The sequence below is a fragment of the Dromiciops gliroides genome, chromosome 1 (assembly GCF_019393635.1).
Source record: "Dromiciops gliroides isolate mDroGli1 chromosome 1, mDroGli1.pri, whole genome shotgun sequence".
Taxonomy (NCBI): domain Eukaryota; kingdom Metazoa; phylum Chordata; class Mammalia; order Microbiotheria; family Microbiotheriidae; genus Dromiciops; species Dromiciops gliroides.
Genome location: NC_057861.1, coordinates 62,479,383 through 62,496,169, shown reverse-complemented (window position 1 = coordinate 62,496,169; position 16,787 = coordinate 62,479,383). Strand labels below are relative to the sequence as shown.

General features: G+C 48.2%; 1 protein-coding gene across 8 annotated transcripts in view; it reads right to left on the bottom strand.

Moving 5' to 3' along the window:
* Positions 1–1,836: 1,836 nt before the first annotated feature.
* NFIC (nuclear factor I C) overlaps positions 1,837–16,787 on the bottom strand; it is a 140,625-nt gene continuing 125,674 nt past the window's right edge. For 3 of the 8 annotated variants that reach the window (XM_043988709.1, XM_043988729.1, XM_043988745.1), the window contains one exon: positions 5,477–5,699. In XM_043988709.1, the coding sequence (XP_043844644.1) occupies positions 5,682–5,699 (18 nt within the window). In that variant the 3' untranslated portion in view covers positions 5,477–5,681. Of the gene's footprint in view, positions 5,700–10,995; positions 11,077–16,787 lie in introns of all 8 variants that reach the window. The other 5 variants (XM_043988703.1, XM_043988738.1, XR_006355006.1 and 2 more) reach the window with 4 other exon arrangements.

Genomic DNA, 16,787 nt, shown 5'->3' with positions numbered 1-16,787 from the left:
CTGATTCTTGGATACAAAGCTTTCAGATCTGGGAGACAAGATAGCATGGAGTTGTCGTACCCTTCACTGCTCTGGACTTTAGTGGCACTTTTGAAAGAAGACAGGATGGGATGGGAAGGGAAGAGAATTACTAAAATCCAGGATAAACTGGGAGTCTCATTGGGCAGAAATGGGAGCCACTGGCTCCAGTCTTATGCTTTGCCCAAGAACCAAAAGCAAATATCAAAGGAGGCCCAGGAAGATGATGGCTTAGAGGGAGTGGTGGTGATGGTGGTGAGGAGAAGGAACCATGGAGCTGTAATGACCAAGACAGAGCCTCAGACCTCTCCAGGCTCCCCAAGACCTGCATGGTGAGCTATAAGTCTATGGTGATCCCTTGTTCTCGTTTCTAGGCTCAGCCACCAACCTCACCCTCCAAGAAACATAAAAGGTGGGGCTGTGTGGGTGGGATGATGAGTGTCCCTGACCCAGTGATGAAACAGATGATTGTTGGAAACTGGACTCCCCAAGGAGGGACCCCAGGGAAGAGAGGACCAGAGGCTGGAAGGTAGTTCTTTCCCTTAATTTCACAGCTTAGGTCACTGAATTCAGCCCTTCACCCCAAACCCTGGGCCCCTATAACCAGGGGTGAGGGGGAGGGAAAGTATTGAGGGAGGAGAAACGCAGCACATGCTTTGCTTTGGTCAATTAGAAAAAAACCACAAACACACAAAACTGCCCAGGAAAATGAAATGGGACCATCAGCCTCCATCCCAACATACTCCCAGATCAAAGCGGCTTCTCTAAGGCCCTCCTCCTGTCTCTCCCCATGAAGTCACTGAGAGTGGTTAGCCAGCCTAGGAGCAGAGACTAAACAGGTATTGCATATAGAAGGATAGATAGATAAATATATACTTTTGCCATACTAGATGCATTCGTATTCACAACTGGAAGACATGGAGCAAGGGAGAAGCTGTCAGGACAGGAGCAAATCTATCCCCAAATGGCTCACCAAGTGGGGAGTGAGGGACAGGGAAAGGAAGGGCTTTGGCAAAACTTATATGGGGGAGGGGAGTGTCAGGTGGAAGAGACACAAGAATGATCGTCTCTCCTGTGTTAAATGATAATGCTAAAAACCTGAGCCCTAACTGGGTGACTCACTTCCTCCTGCCTGCCTAGGACACAGTCAGAACTATAGAATTTTAATGCAGGAAGGGATCTATCATCTCAGCTAGGGTGATACCCCGGGAGACAATTGTCCCAGCTAGAGTGCCACCTTAGGAGGCAGTCATACATGCTAGAGTGACATGCTAGGGGACAGATGTTTCAATCAGGGTGACACCTGGGGAGGCAGTCATCCCAGTTAGGGTGCCACCTTAGAGGACAGGTATGTTCTGTGAGGGTGACACTCTAAGAGATAGCCACCCTGCTTGAGGTGACCCTTTAGGAGGCAGTTTTCTGTTAGGCTGACATCCTAGGGGACAGGTTCCCAGTTAGAGTGCTGCGCTGGGAAGCAGTTGTCTCTTTTAGGATCTTAACCCTAGGAGGCGGTCATCCAGGATGGTGGAAACACAGCCCTCCTCTTCCAGGGACAATCCCATTAGGGCTTGGATGAGAAAGTTTCCAAATCAAAACCAAACGGCCTCCTGGACCCTTCAAGCTTAGCTTTGGGCAGATAGCTGAGAAAGGGACAAGAGTTAGGAAGGCTTTGGGGTGGCCATTATATGAGGGACCCCTCTTTAGGCCCAAGAAACATGAACAGAGATGGACGGAGGTGAGGCCCAAAGAAGGAGCTGAGGAGGGCTGGACGCTGGATGGGTTTGAGTTTTTTGTTTGGTGATTTTTTTTTTTGTTTTGTTTTGTTTTTTACAAATAGAAGTACATCCCCCTTTTCCATTTTTATTTTTTATTTGATTTTATTTTAACTACACGAGCAGAGCATGCAGCTATCTCTGTGCGGTGATACCGTTGAAAGTTAATACTTATTCTTGGAAGGCAAGGCACATCATGTGATAGAAAATTTCGTGCAAATTAGGAAACATGGAATTTTTTTTCACTTTTTTATATAATTTTTTTTTTTTAAAGAGGATGGGGCAGGGGAAGGTGGAGAGGGGGAAAGGTAGAGCCAGTTATAGTCTGCCATGCATTTATCAGCTCCGAGCTGACAGCTTGAGCTAGGTCACACAAGTTCCTGGTTAAGCACCATGCAGTTTTATTAGCTTTGAGTTCTCCCCTTGACCGCCATCTTGCTAGCCCAGCTTGGTTCCGCAAGGTCCCGCCTGGAATGCGGTCCTTTCCCACCCCCACCCCTAAAACCCTAGGGAGCTAGGGTTGCCTGTACCGAAGGTTCCAATGCCCACCCCACCCCCAACACAGACATACACACATGTGCGCACTAGCACCTGCACACCCACATACACACACACACGCACGCACACACACGCACATTCTTCACCCATCCACCCCCGAGAGAGGCTCGCTTCAGGTCCCAAAGGCCAACCCCATCCCATGGCTTGGAGACCTCTTGGGGGGTGGGGAGGACAATAGGGTTAAGTGCACGAGGATCGCACCTTCTGCCACTGGGTGACAAAGTTGCCATTAGGGAAACTGCAGAGGATGAGAAGGATGGCACAGGGTAGGGAGAGGAATCGAGGAGGGAGCTTAGGAAACTCTGGTCTTTCTCTTTTGGATCAACTGGGTTTGCCGCGCCTTGGTGCCAGTTTGAGAGGAAAGTATGTTCTCTGGAGGAGGTGGCAGTGGGTGGGTGAGAAGAGAAAGAAGGAGAGTGGGATCTGGGGCCAAGAGCGAGATCCCCGCGGTGGGGAGGAGCCCCTTTGGCTCAGGGCCCCACAGATGGCTCAGGCCCCCTTCAGGGAAAGGGGCCCCTCCGAGACCAGTGGGAAGGAGGTCTGGAACGTTGAGACATGGGTCTCACAGGGCCCAAGGGCACCCCAGAAGTGGTGGTGACTGGGGGAGGTCAGGTCAGAGGTGAGAGCAGGAGGGAGGCCTAGGGCTGGCTCCCTGAGCTTAGTGTTATCAGAGCGGCTCAACGGAAATGCGTAACAGATTGCCCACCCCAGGCCTGAGCTACTCCTCACTCTGCTGGGGTGTATGTGTTTAAGGGGGGAGCAGATGGGAGGGGTTGCCCAGGTACAAAGGGCAGGAGGGAAAACCCAGTCAGGGATGCTGCCTTACTTGCCAGTTGTGGTTTGGCAGTCTCTCCCTCTCTGCCAGATCTTGGCCTGCTCTGGACCTTGATATAGGACCTCCTTCAATTCCCCCCTTCCCTCTCTACTCGCAGGAATTAGCCACAGAGTAAGGGACTGGACTGAGTGACCTCTCCCTTTCCAACCTATCTCATACTCCCAAGAGCCAAAAGGGAAGACAAAAGTGCAATGGGGCAGTTCCCCCTGGCCTGGCCTGGGCTGAGCTGGAGAGAAGGCATGAGGGGGAGGAGACATGGGTATGGGAAGGGCATCACTCTTGGTTTTAAGGCACTGGCAGAGGGGGCAGTAGGGAACTGGGGGAGAGGAGACAGTTTCCCTGACCCCTTTGACCCCAATCTCCACTGTCCCAGACGGGCGGTTGGCTGGCAGGGGCAAATGCCCACTCTGTCTTTCAGTCTCCCATCTCTCTGGCTTGGGCTGCGGGGAGAGGTAAGGAGATGAGGGTGTCTGAGACCCAAAGAGATACCTTGTTGAACAGGGAGGAAGAGCCACTGGGAAAGGAGGTGTCCTCTTCCTCCTTCCCTAGGGAGAGTCCTTGTATCTCTGGAAATCAGAGAGGCCTGAGGCCCAGACACCAATGGGTAAAAAACCAGGGACCCCAGGGTCCCCTGGTGGCCCTTGGTGAGGTATCTCAGTGAGGATGCACAGGGAACCGGCAAGGCCCAGGAAGGGGGGTGGTTCTGAGGAGTTGGAAAGAAGGAGGGTGGAGGTGCCTTGAGTGGGCATGGAGGGCAGAGGGTCACCCATGTCTTGCCTCTAGGCCATCCATGGTCACTTGGCCCTGGTGTGAGTTGGGGGTGTGGGAGGGCAGTAGCTGAGGGCAGCGATCCAGGATTCAGGCACTTAAATCGCGCCCATTCCACAGCCCAGGTCAATAGGGTGGGGAAGGGAGTTGACTGGGAGAGTTTGTCCGAGAGGGTGGGGACCTGTGATTAGCACCCCTCCCCCCAGCTCTCCACTCTGGGAGGCCTTGGGCGCAGCAGGCAGGTGAGGGGCATGTTTTCTGGTGGCTTGGCGGACAACATCATCCCCAGGGCATTATGCTTTGGGGCACCACCTCTTTCCTCAGTCCCTTCAGCTCCCAGGTCCCCTGCAGGCTCCAGGGCACCAAGCTATGGGACAAGTGGGGCTGATTGCATAGACCTTTTCTCCCGAATGGGGTAGGCGTGAAGAAAGAACAAGTCCCAGTCAGACAGAAATACAGAAGTGAGGAGGGGGGTCCAGGACAAAGTTTAGGCTAAATCAGATATCTCCATATATGGTACAGGACATGAGTTGTTTTCAATGAGTCCTTTGGGGCAAAAGAATTTGATTGGGGCTCCTTTCTTTTTAGCTTGGACTGTGCTGAATCTTCTCACCAAGAGGCCCTGTGCCACCAAGTCCTGCCCATTCTGTGCCACTCCAACCAACCTTCTGACACTGTCAGTGGCTTCTACCCTTACCTAGATGCCCCAAACATCTTTGAGAGCCACTTTCTCCCCGGCCACCATCGCCACATGTCTGGAACCACCAGGAGATACCCTACTATGCCTTTCTCCACTCCTCACCCCTTCCACAGCACACATAGAACATCGGGCCCTGTGGGTGTGTCTGCCACTTATGACAGACACCTTGATCCCCAGGAGGCTGGGGAAGATGGGAAGTTGCTCCTTGGCAAATAGCAAGCATTGTGGGCACCAGCCTCTTTGGAATGCTGCCCTCTGGCCCCAGAAAGGGGCTATCAGCTGATTTGTCTGCAGTCAGGGCAGATGGGGAGGAAGAGAATGCACCTGATACAGTTCCTTTACCTCAAGATGCCCCTCTGTAGTGGGCCTTAGGGATACGCTCACCTCTCTGGTTAAGGAGTCTGGACAGTGGGTCTGGGAGCTAACCCAAAGCACTTTTAAAAAATCTGCCCATCCCTGGGCAGAGGGATGGCCGCTGGTGCCAATGGGAACTGACCTCAACCTGCCCAATGCCAACAGGAGCAAGCAGCCATCTGTCCTGGGAGTGGGCATGGGTGCAGGGGTCAGGGTGGGGGGACAGGCTGGGCATCCGGTCCTTTCTTCAGTCGTGGCAGGTGGAGAGGAGATGAATAAATTAGAAAGATACCGTTTTGCATAGGCTGCCCCCCGGGGCCCTACGTCTGGGCAATGCCCGTTGGACGCATGGGGCCTGTCCCTTGGCCGGGGTGTCTGTCGCTGGGGGACAGGGCGACGATGTTCCTGACTGCCAGGCGCGGAACCTCACTCGCTCTTCGGAGAGAGTCTCTGACTTTTCTGTCTTACCTCTTGTTTTCGTCTTTGTTTTTTGTTTGTCTCTTTTTGTTGTGTTTTTGTTTGTTTGTTTTTGTTGGGTTGGATGTTGGCGGGGGTGGCTGGGAGGACGTCCTCACTCGCACTAGCTCTCCACCGAAAATGTGGGCCGGGGGGCTGCCTTTCTCCCCCCGGGATAGCCCCGAGACACAGGAGAAGGGACGTGTGGGGAGAATCTTGTTTATCCCAGATACCAGGACTGGAAGAGAAAGAAAAAAAAAGAGGGAGAGAGAGAGAGAGAGAAAATGAAGTGAGACCATTTGGAAACTTAACTGAGGACATTCCTTAATGCCTACACCTTTATCTTTTCCTCTTTCCTCCCCTCAAGTGCTGGCTCCTGATGGCCCCACATTCATCTTCTATACCATTCAACTTCCGCTTTAAGCCCCGATTCTGTCACTAATTCATTGTGTGACCTTGAGAAAATCATTTCTTTTTGTGTCTAAATTTGCCATCTATAAAACAGGGAATTAAGGGGGCGGCTAGGTGGCGCAGTGGATAAAGCACTGGCCCTGGATTCAGGAGTACTTGAGTTCAAATCCGGCCTCAGACACTTGACACTTACTAGCTGTGTGACCCTGGGCAAGTCACTTAACCCCCATTGCCCTGCAAAAAAACAAAAAACCCCCAAAAAAACAGGGAATTATACTAGATGACTCCTTTCAGTCCTAACATTTGATTTTCTTAAGTCACTTCCAGTTAAGACATTCTATGTTCTATGTTCAAAAGGCCCATTTCCCTTAGACATTCCACAACCAAATGGAAGACCTGCCAAAAAGCTGGTCAGCCTTGGGGGAAAGGAGGAAGAGCCAAAAGGAGGTAAGGTGACCGGAGAGGGGCAAGAAAGCTGGACAACCGTGAAGGGTAGTAGGGGGAGCTACAAGAATGGGGTCGCAACTTTGCCCTGAGGAGGACCCCTTGAGTCAGGCCAGTCCCTTTCCTTGGTCCTCCCAACGCACCCAACAATTAGTCTGGTCTAGGGCATGATTTGTTTTCTTTTTCTGGGCCAGGAGATAGTAGTAGACTGTGCCTCAATCCCTAGAGTCCCCCACTCCAATGCATGAGAGGCAGTGCTGACTTTTCTGTGGGATAGAGTCACTAGGTGAGGAAAGTCCCCCAAAGCTGGCCAGTGCATGAAGAATTCTTTGCTTATGGTAGCCTGTAAAACCAAGAAAAAATCGTTCTCGGTCCTGAGCAGCCACCTACTGCTCCTTTCTCAAGGGTGTCAGAGTGTGGAAGAAGGAGCTAAGAATTCTCAGCTCTTCTTGTGGGCTCCGTCCAGATATCTCATACATTGTGAGAGTCGTCTTTCTATCTTCAGCACATCTCAAATCTTTCTATGCCCTTCTCTCCACTCCTCTAAGCATCACCCTAGAGCTGGCCTTCACCACTTCTTATCTGGACTATCACAAGAGCCTTCTAATTAGTTTTCCTGCTTCAAGTCTCCCCCCACTGCCAAAGTGCTTTTCCTAAAGTGCAGTCTTGACCATGTCACCTTGTCTAATCAATAAACTCCAACACTTGCCCATTACTTCCAGGAAGATCTTACTTTTTTTTTTTTTTTTTTGGTGAGGCTATTGGGGTTAAGTGACTTTCCCAGGGTCACACAGCTAGTAAGGTCTGGGGTCGGATTTGAACTCAGGTCCTCCTGACTCCAGGGCCAGTGCTCTATCCACTGCTCCACCTAGCTGCCCCACTTCCAGGAAGATCTTAACAACTGGGTCCCTTCCTACATTTCCAGCCTTCTTCTTCTTCTTCTTTTTTTAAACTATGCTGCATGCATTCTAAAATCCAGTAAGACCTGTTTACTTGCTATTCCTTTTTTTCCAGGGCAATGAGGGTTAAGTGACTTGCTCAGGGTCACACAGCTAGTAAGTGTCAAGTGTCTGAGGTCGGATTTGAACTCAGGTCCTCCTGAATTCAAGGCCAGTGCTTTATCCACTGTGCCACCTAGCTGCCCCTTACTTGCTACTCTTCACACAAAACAATGCATCTCCTAGTTTTATGCTTTTGCAGTAGCTGTCCCCCCAGACCTGGAATGCTTTTCACCTCTGCCTCGACATCTCTGGCTTCATTTAAGACTTGGCTCAAAGGCTGCTGTATGGAAAAAAGTCTTTCCTAATTCCCCCACCCTATACCTCTAGTCTTCTACCTTTGAAGGTTACCTTCCTTCTGCTCTACTCTGTTGTTGTTCAGTTTTGTTCAAGTCTTTGTGATCCCACCCCATTTGGGGTTTTCTTGGCAAAATCTCCAGCTCATTTTATAAATAAGGAAACTGAGGCAAATAGGGTTAAGTGACTTGTCCAGGGTCACACAGCTAGTGTCTAGATTTGAACTCAAGTAGATGAGTCCTCCTGATTCCAAGTCCAGTGCTCTATTTACTGTGTCACCTAGCTGCCCCATACTTTGTATCTATCATGTATGTTCAAACCCCCAAATGGGGTCATGAAGAGTCAGACACAACTTAAATGACTCAACAATACTAATGTACTTATTGACATGCTGTCTCCCCTATTAGTTTTCCTTGAAGCCAGGAACTTTTTTTTTGTATTTTTGTCTTTTTCTGTATTCCTAGTACTTGGCACAGTGCTATTATAATAGTAAGTGCTTAATAAATGCTTGTTAATGATCTATAAACATTAACATGACTGATTTAATCAAAATATGAGATCCTTATCCAGGGATCCATGAGAGAACATATCACAGAAGAGAATGTGTCACATCAATCTTGACATCCTCACTAAAAATGAAACCATAAGACAAAGGGAAGACGGAATAAACCCACAGAGAAGTGGCAGCATTGGTTTTATCATGTGTATGAAGTCAACCAGAAACATCATATACAGGCACTTTTGGTCATCTTTTATTGTGGTGTTCATGATCAGCAATTGCTAAGTCGCCGTAATGAAGAAAATGGCTGATTTATGCCCACATTTGTTGCAGAGGGTGAGGAAGTACAGAAATTCTAGGATAAACTTGATAAGAAACTCCAAATTAAATCGTGGATTTTAACACTTGGTAACTGCCAATGAGAACTGCAGCTAGGGCAGCTAGTTGGCCCAGTGGATAAAGCACCAGCCCTGGATTCAGGAGGACCTGAGTTCAAATCCGGCCTTAGACACTTGACATTTATTAGCTATGTGACCCTGGGCAAGTCACTTAACCCTCCTTGCCCCACCAAAAAAAAAGAAAGGAAGAAAGAAAGAAAGAAAGAAAGAAAGAAAGAAAGAAAGAAAGAAAGAAAGAAAGAAAGAAAGAAAGAGAACTGCAGCTAGGTGGCACCATAGTGGATAGAGAGCCAGGCTTGGAGTCTGGAAGGCTCATCTTCCTGAGTTCAAATCTGGCCTCAGGCACTTACTAGCTGTGTGACTCTGAGCAAGTCATTTAATGCCTCAGTCTCCTCGACTGTAAAATGGGGATAATAACAGCTACCTATGTTGTCAGGTTGTTGCAAGGATCAAATGAGAAAGCGCCTGGCACAAAGTGGGGGATACACACACACACACACACACACACACACACACACACACACACACACACACACACACACACACACCCTTCCCTATGGCTGCCATAGCTCTTCATTTGGCAAGGAGCGCCACCTAGTGGTCTAAAATAGCCAATAACAACATCAATTGAGCAGAAACTCATTTGCAAGATCTTAGAGAAGAGGATGGTAGGAGTCGATGAGCAGCATTATCTCATAAAATAGTGGGAAATGGAGAAGAAAAAAGTATAAAGAAAGTTCAGTGAGACACCCAACTAATTGATGCCTGAGGAATGTAAGGATGAAAATGAAGGGAGAACAAAGTGGAGGAAAATCAAAGAGATCAGTAAAGATTTTTTATAAGCTTTTCCCACCATTTTTTCCCCAACAGTGTGACCACATTTGAACAGGAATCTCTTAATCCCTGGTGTGCTACATAAGAATGCATCAGTGGCACTAAAGAACACGAAACTAGGAAGAACAGATGGATATGCCCAAGTTTACACAAAGGAGGTCAGTAGTGGAGAGGATCCAATTTCAGTAGCACCTAGGTATCCATTTTTGAGGTACTGGAGAGATAATACTAAAGAACTGGAGAGGGGAAAGTCTCAGATTTGACAGTTACCAAAAAAGATGACCAAGAAAATAGGAATCGCTAAGACCAATGAGCCACTTTGCTACTTACATAAAATCCTAAGACTAGTCTACATACATATTGAGGGGATTCCCTGATTTGAGCCTAAGAAGGGAACTGGCAAGGTTTTTGCAAATAATCATCATGATAATATAAAGCATACTACATCTCTATAGTCACACATCTGACTGAAAGGTGTCATGAATTATAAGATCCCGTGGTGTCTATTGTCTGTTGACTATAAAATAGCATTTGATTTGATGTCACCTTTAAAGCTCTCCTCCAACAAAGTGTCTCCCATGCATTTGTCAAAAACTACAGCCTTCAAAAAATCCCCAAAATAGCTACTAGCATTTATGTGGTGCTTCAAGATATGCAAACTGCCAGACATAGGCTACTTCAGTTTATTGTCCCAAGCACTCTGTAAGGTAGATGCTATTGTTACTCTCATTTTACCGATAAGGAAACTGAGGCTGAAATGAAGTAACTTGCATGGTGTTAAGTGGCTCATAAGTGTGCAAGGTGGGATTTGAACTCAAGTCTTCCTAACTCTAAGACCACCCACTAGATCAGGGCTTCTTAAGTTTTTCCACCCTTGACCCCTTTTTGCCTGAGAAATTTTTACTCAACCCTACATATATAGGCATATTAAATAGATATATATAACCTTTTACTATTGCCAAATTTTTTGCCACCCCCACATTCAGTTATAGTTTAAGAAGCTTTGTGCTAGACCACCATGCCGCCTCAGCAGGGACCCTCTGATTATTAATATTAGGTGAGGAATAAAAGAAGAGACACATATGCTTGCCAATCGTGTTGGGATATCATCATGGAAGATGTCCTGCACAGAGTCCACATTGGAGAAGGGTTCCCTGTAGATTGGGAGGCCCTCCAGCTACTGCTGTTTGCTGATGGTATCAAGCTCTGGTACTCTGTACAACCTTCAAAAGGAGACCTAAAATCACTTTAAAAGAGTTGAGTCTAACTAGCCACATGGTAAAAACCAATTCTATGAAGAACATGTACTAGTAAGACTACCAGATGTAGTCATATGGGTAACCTAGACGGATGATCCATCGATACACGTAGGCTGGATGAGTAATGCCAATGGCCAATGCAATGGGACTAGAATGTCAGAGTGGGATGGCCACTCTGAATGGGATGTGGGAAGTGGGACGGCTTTTCCCTGAAATGAAGGCCGAAAAGGCTGCAGGTCATGGGAAGGGTAATGGAGAGAGCAGGGTCAGCAAGAGGGGGATGCAGCATGCCACCACGAAGAAATGTGCAGAGGGGTTGGAATAAGGGGTGCCATCAAAGAAATTAACAACTAGTAAAGGAGGTAGACTCCTCAAGTACAGGGGGAAGGTGTACCTGATTGCCTGCATGCTCCACTGGTATCCCTGAAAGGCGAGGAGATTGAAAAGACGGCCCCCAGCAGGCTAGGTGGATGCCCTGTGGAGGATTTATGGGAGGGCATGGACAAAAGAGAAGGGGTTGGATGGGTTATAAATTGTGTCTCAAGCACCCACCTCAATGTGAGGATCCCAGAACACATGCTAAATGCTATTCTTATATTGTGGGGGCACAGGCATACCTATGCGTGGGAGGGTAGAATAAATCCTAGAACCTGTGTCACAATTGGAATGACCCTTTGGACACAGAACATAAAATAGAAAATGCAAGAACTGAGAGGGACCTTAGAACACAGGATGTTCTAGCCATAAGAGAATGTAAGAAAATTTCTTGGTTCAACCCTTTCATTTTATATCTGGGGAAACTGAGGTCCATAGAGGTGAACTGTTTGCTTAAGGTCACAAAGGGGGGCAGGGGAGATGGACTGTCATCCCCAGAGCAGGACTTTTCCCACTACTTTACACTGCCTTTGATCTCTAAGGGATCTATTATCTCTGAGATTCTCAAACATGAGGAAACAGTCAACATTTAATACATGCCCACTTTGCACATACACCCATACCTACAACCTATAAAAATTCCTCATATTTTCACTTTTCTAACGATCCCATTTTGTCCTCTTTGGGGTAAGATACCCCTTTGGAGGTAAGTGGTAATGATAACAACTACCATTTATATAGAGTTTTTAAATTCATAAAGCTAGTAAGTATCTGGGGCTGGATTTGAACTTAGGTCCTTCTGACTCCAGGGCTGGGGGAGGGGTCTATCTACTTAGCCACCTTGCTGACCTTAAGATTCATAAAATGCTTTACCAAGATCATCTCATTTGATCCTCTCAACAACCCTTTGAGGGAGATGCTATGCTTATCCTCATTCTACAGATGGGAACACTGAGTATATATTGTACTACTTATTAGACAGCTGCCCTGTTTCAGGACCGAGGTTCTAGGTCTCCTGACCCTTGTATTTTTTATTTTTTTTTTTTTTGGGGGGGGGAATGAGGGTTAAGTGACTTTCCCAGGGTCACACAGCTAGTAAGTGTCAAGTGTCTAAAGTGGGATTTGAACTCAGTCCCTCCTGAATCCAGGGCCAGTGCTTTATCCACTGTGCCACCTAGCTGCCCCCTGACCCTTCTATTTTACAATGCATGTATACGTTACACTTCCCAAATCCTGTATTATCATGACACATTTGATCCTCAGGTTATGGGGAGAAAATGTGATTTCACTGACAGGGGGAACTTCTGGTGAGGAAACGCTTCGGTCTATCCTTCAGAGAGCTGCTTAGGGCACTGAATAATAGATTTGCCCCAAGTCATCCGGTCAGCACGTGTCAGGGGTGGGTGGGTACGAAAACCCAGGTCTTCCTACGCATACAGTCAGAGCTAAAGTTCATTTTAGTTTCAAAGTTCACTAAACACTGTGGATAATCTGTTTTGCACAAAGCATTACACTATAGCATACACATTGTACCCTAAGGGTACGCGGTATGATCTTGACAAACTCAGTATAGAACACTGTCTCAGCTGTGATTTGCTCTTATCGTCTATTGCTGTGCCACATTGTAGGAAAACGCATGGTCTAATCAGTATGTCACCCTATTAGCACAATTCAGTGAGTTCTCGGGCTACAATGAGTTATCCGAACAGCCGATCAACACGCGAAGCATGATGCCATTCCAACTCTCCGGGCTAATGCATTCTATGATCACGATCCTGAGCCTCCCCGGCCAGAATGGGAAAGGGGGAGGGCTTGCAGTCCAGAAGTAGACTAAGGCTGCCCGGCCGGTTTGGCGTCAGGGATGCAGACACTCAGCGGTTTGTGCAGTCTCAAACTCCCTACTCTACTCCAGAGATTATTTCGTCTTTGGGGTTCCCAGTGGAAGATATAACAGCTGCTGGGGAGGGGGGATCCCAACGGAGGGGGGCGCCGCAGGCTGGACCTGATTCCTTTAAAAAGAACCTCCCGGGGCAGCTAGGTGGCGCAGTGGGAGGGGCAGCTAGGTGGCGCAGTGAATAAAACACCGGCCCTGGATTCAGAGGGACCTGAGTTCAAATCCGGCCTCAGACATTTGACACTTACTAGCTGTGTGACCCTGGGCAAGTTACTTAGTCACATTGCCTCACTAAAAAAAAAGAACCTCCCACCTCTAGCTCGGACCGCACAGTCGGATTGAAGGCAGCCATCCAGGAAGCCGGGGCGACCAATCAGGTCGGCCGGAGAAGCAAGCCTGCCTCCTTGCCCCGCCCCTCAGTTTGTTGCTAGGGGTGGTGGTGGTAAGGCGTGGGGAGGGGGGTGGACCCCTTGAGTCAACCCAGGAACAGAAATCCGAGCCCTCCTCTCAGCTCCTACACTGAGCACCCCCCTCCCTCCCCCACCGAAAGCAATCTCGCTCCCTTCAACCAGCCTTTACCTAGAGGACCAGCTCAGCCATTGATCCTCGCGCACTATTGTTCCCTGAGCCTGGTTCTCTGGCCCCTCCCCCACCCCAAGTTCAAGTTCATCTTGCCATTACCTCATGTCTGGTTGCCAACGGAAACCAGACAGGCTTTAGGTGTGACCCTCCCTCCTCTGGTGAGCAGTTCCCTAGCCTTTGATGCCTGGTCCTCTTCCTTCCTTCCTTCCTTCCTTCCTTCCTTCCTTCCTTCCTTCCTTCCTTCCTTCCTTCCTTCCTTCCTTCCTTCCTTCCTTCCTTCCTTCCTTCCTTCCTTCCTTCCTTCCTTCCTTCCTTCCTTCCTTCCTTCCTTCCTTCCTTCCTTCCTTCCTTCCTTCCTTCCTTCCTTCCTTCCTTCCTTCCTTCCTTCCTTCCTTCCTTCCTTCCTTCCTTCCTTCCTTCCTTCCTTCCTTCCTTCCTTCCTTCCTTCCTTCCTTCCTTCCTTCCTTCCTTCCTTCCTTCCTTCCTTCCTTCCTTCCTTCCTTCCTTCCTTCCTTCCTTCCTTCCTTCCTTCCTTCCTTCCTTCCTTCCTTCCTTCCTTCCTTCCTTCCTTCCTTCCTTCCTTCCTTCCTTCCTTCCTTCCTTCCTTCCTTCCTTCCTTCCTTCCTTCCTTCCTTCCTTCCTTCCTTCCTTCCTTCCTTCCTTCCTTCCTTCCTTCCTTCCTTCCTTCCTTCCTTCCTTCCTTCCTTCCTTCCTTCCTTCCTTCCTTCCTTCCTTCCTTCCTTCCTTCCTTCCTTCCTTCCTTCCTTCCTTCCTTCCTTCCTTCCTTCCTTCCTTCCTTCCTTCCTTCCTTCCTTCCTTCCTTCCTTCCTTCCTTCCTTCCTTCCTTCCTTCCTTCCTTCCTTCCTTCCTTCCTTCCTTCCTTCCTTCCTTCCTTCCTTCCTTCCTTCCTTCCTTCCTTCCTTCCTTCCTTCCTTCCTTCCTTCCTTCCTTCCTTCCTTCCTTCCTTCCTTCCTTCCTTCCTTCCTTCCTTCCTTCCTTCCTTCCTTCCTTCCTTCCTTCCTTCCTTCCTTCCTTCCTTCCTTCCTTCCTTCCTTCCTTCCTTCCTTCCTTCCTTCCTTCCTTCCTTCCTTCCTTCCTTCCTTCCTTCCTTCCTTCCTTCCTTCCTTCCTTCCTTCCTTCCTTCCTTCCTTCCTTCCTTCCTTCCTTCCTTCCTTCCTTCCTTCCTTCCTTCCTTCCTTCCTTCCTTCCTTCCTTCCTTCCTTCCTTCCTTCCTTCCTTCCTTCCTACCTTCCTTCCGTCCTTCCTTCCTTCCTTCCTTCCTTCCTTCCTTCCTTCCTTCCTTCCTTCCTTCCTTCCTTCCTTCCTTCCTTCCTTCCTTCCTTCCTTCCTTCCTTCCTTCCTTCCTTCCCGCTCCAGCCCTTTCTCTCTCTTCCTGGGATCTCTGGGGCCAGTGTCCCTCCCCTTCCAGCGCCCTGCTTTCCCCATTCCCCCGCCCCAGTCCCTAACAACGAGGGCTCTTACTCCTCTTTCTCAACATCACCCAGGAGAGAGCAGGGTCTTCTAGCTTCCCTTCTAAGAAGCCTTGCCCAGAGCCAATACTGAAGAGAAAGAAGTGTGTGTACTGCTGTGGAGGGACCCAGCCTGGGAGTCACAATTCTGGGTTAACACTAAGAGCTGCCTTTTATTAAGTTTGTGGAATGCTTGACAGACTTCTTTGGTTCTCACAACAACTCAGTCAGCTAGCTGGTGTAGGTATCATTATCTTTATATAATATGTAAAGGGAAGAACCTGAAGATCAGGGGCAAGATTTGAACCAAGGTCTCACCAGCCTTTGAGAAGGGTACTCTTACCACTACCCCTACACTGGCTTTTTCATTCTAATCTCAGCTAGCCTAGTGACTCATGGTGTGACCTTAGACAAGTCACTTTCCTTTTCTAGGCCTTATTTCGGTACCTGTGAAATGAAAAGGGTAGACAAGATGATCTCTAGGGGCCCCTCTGAAATTTAAGGGTTCCACATCCTTTTCAGAGCTGATGTTTTAGACTTAGTATTTCAGGCAAGACACTAAGGCCTAAACCCAGCCTAGAGAGAAGGCAGTGTGGGCACCTGGACATCTTGGGGACACCTGCCCCAAAGGAAGCAGCAGTGGTGCCCTCTATTCCTCCCCTAGCTGGTAGACTGGTTCTTAGGGCTCCTTGGGAAACCCTCAAGGTTGAGATGGGCAGAGTGTATCCTTATTGTCATCAACACACACCAGGCACTGTTTTTGAAGACTCATATTCTCTGGAAAGCTTTTCAGCCCATACTCTTCTCCAAATTCCTCCGGTGGGTCACACTCATTAGTACCCAATTACTATTCTGTTTCCTTTTGTTTTATAATTGTTTCATAAATGTGTTTAGACTGTGAACCCCCAAGGGCTGGGACAGTGTCTCCTTCCTGCTTCTACTTCCACAGGGCTGAGTGCTCAGTCAATATTTGTTGATTGGGATATTGAAAGCATCTGCATAACAAGTTGTTTTTCTACCTGGACCACTGGAGTAAAACTCAATTGTAGGGAAGGAGGTAGATTCCCCCAGCTAGTGGCAGGAAGATCAGGAGGGCCTACCCGTCACTCAAGGCACCCTCAGCCCATAATTTGCTGAAATGGTCCTTAGGACATAGGATACCAGAGCTGAAAGAGACTTTAGGACAAAGAATGTCAGGGCAGGAAGGGGCCTTCAAACACCGAATGTTATAAAGATGAGACATTATTATAATCTAAGGCTTCAATAACTGGGTGATATTGACTATAAAGAAAACATATCCCTGTAACTTCTTTCATCTCCACTTCCATTACAGACTATATTTTGTCTCCATTGGGCACCTCTTTGAAGACCATTATTTGTTGTTGTTGTTTTTCAGGGCAAAGAGGGTTAAGTGACTTGCCCAGGGTCACATAGTTAGTAACTGTGAAGTGTCTGAAGTCACATTTGAACTCAGGTCCTCCTGAATCCAGGGCCAATGCTTTAATCCACTGCACCACCTAGCTGCCCCCACTTTTCTTTATAATGAATCAAGGGGCGGCTAGGTGGCGCAGTGGATAAAGCACCGGCCCTGGATTCAGGAGTTCCTGAGTTCAAATCCGGCCTCAGACACTTGACACTTACTAGCTGTGTGACCCTGGGCAAGTCACTTAACCCCCATTGCCCTGCCCAAAAATAAATAAATAAATAATGAATCAAAATCAGCCTCTCAGCAACTGTTTAGCTTCCCTGAAAACTCAGCTCAAATCCTTCCTTCTACAAGAAGCTTTTTCTGGTATCTTCCCATCCCCTTTTCTCCAAACTCACTGTTAGTGCTTTCCCTTTGACTGTACCTCCAATTATAAACAT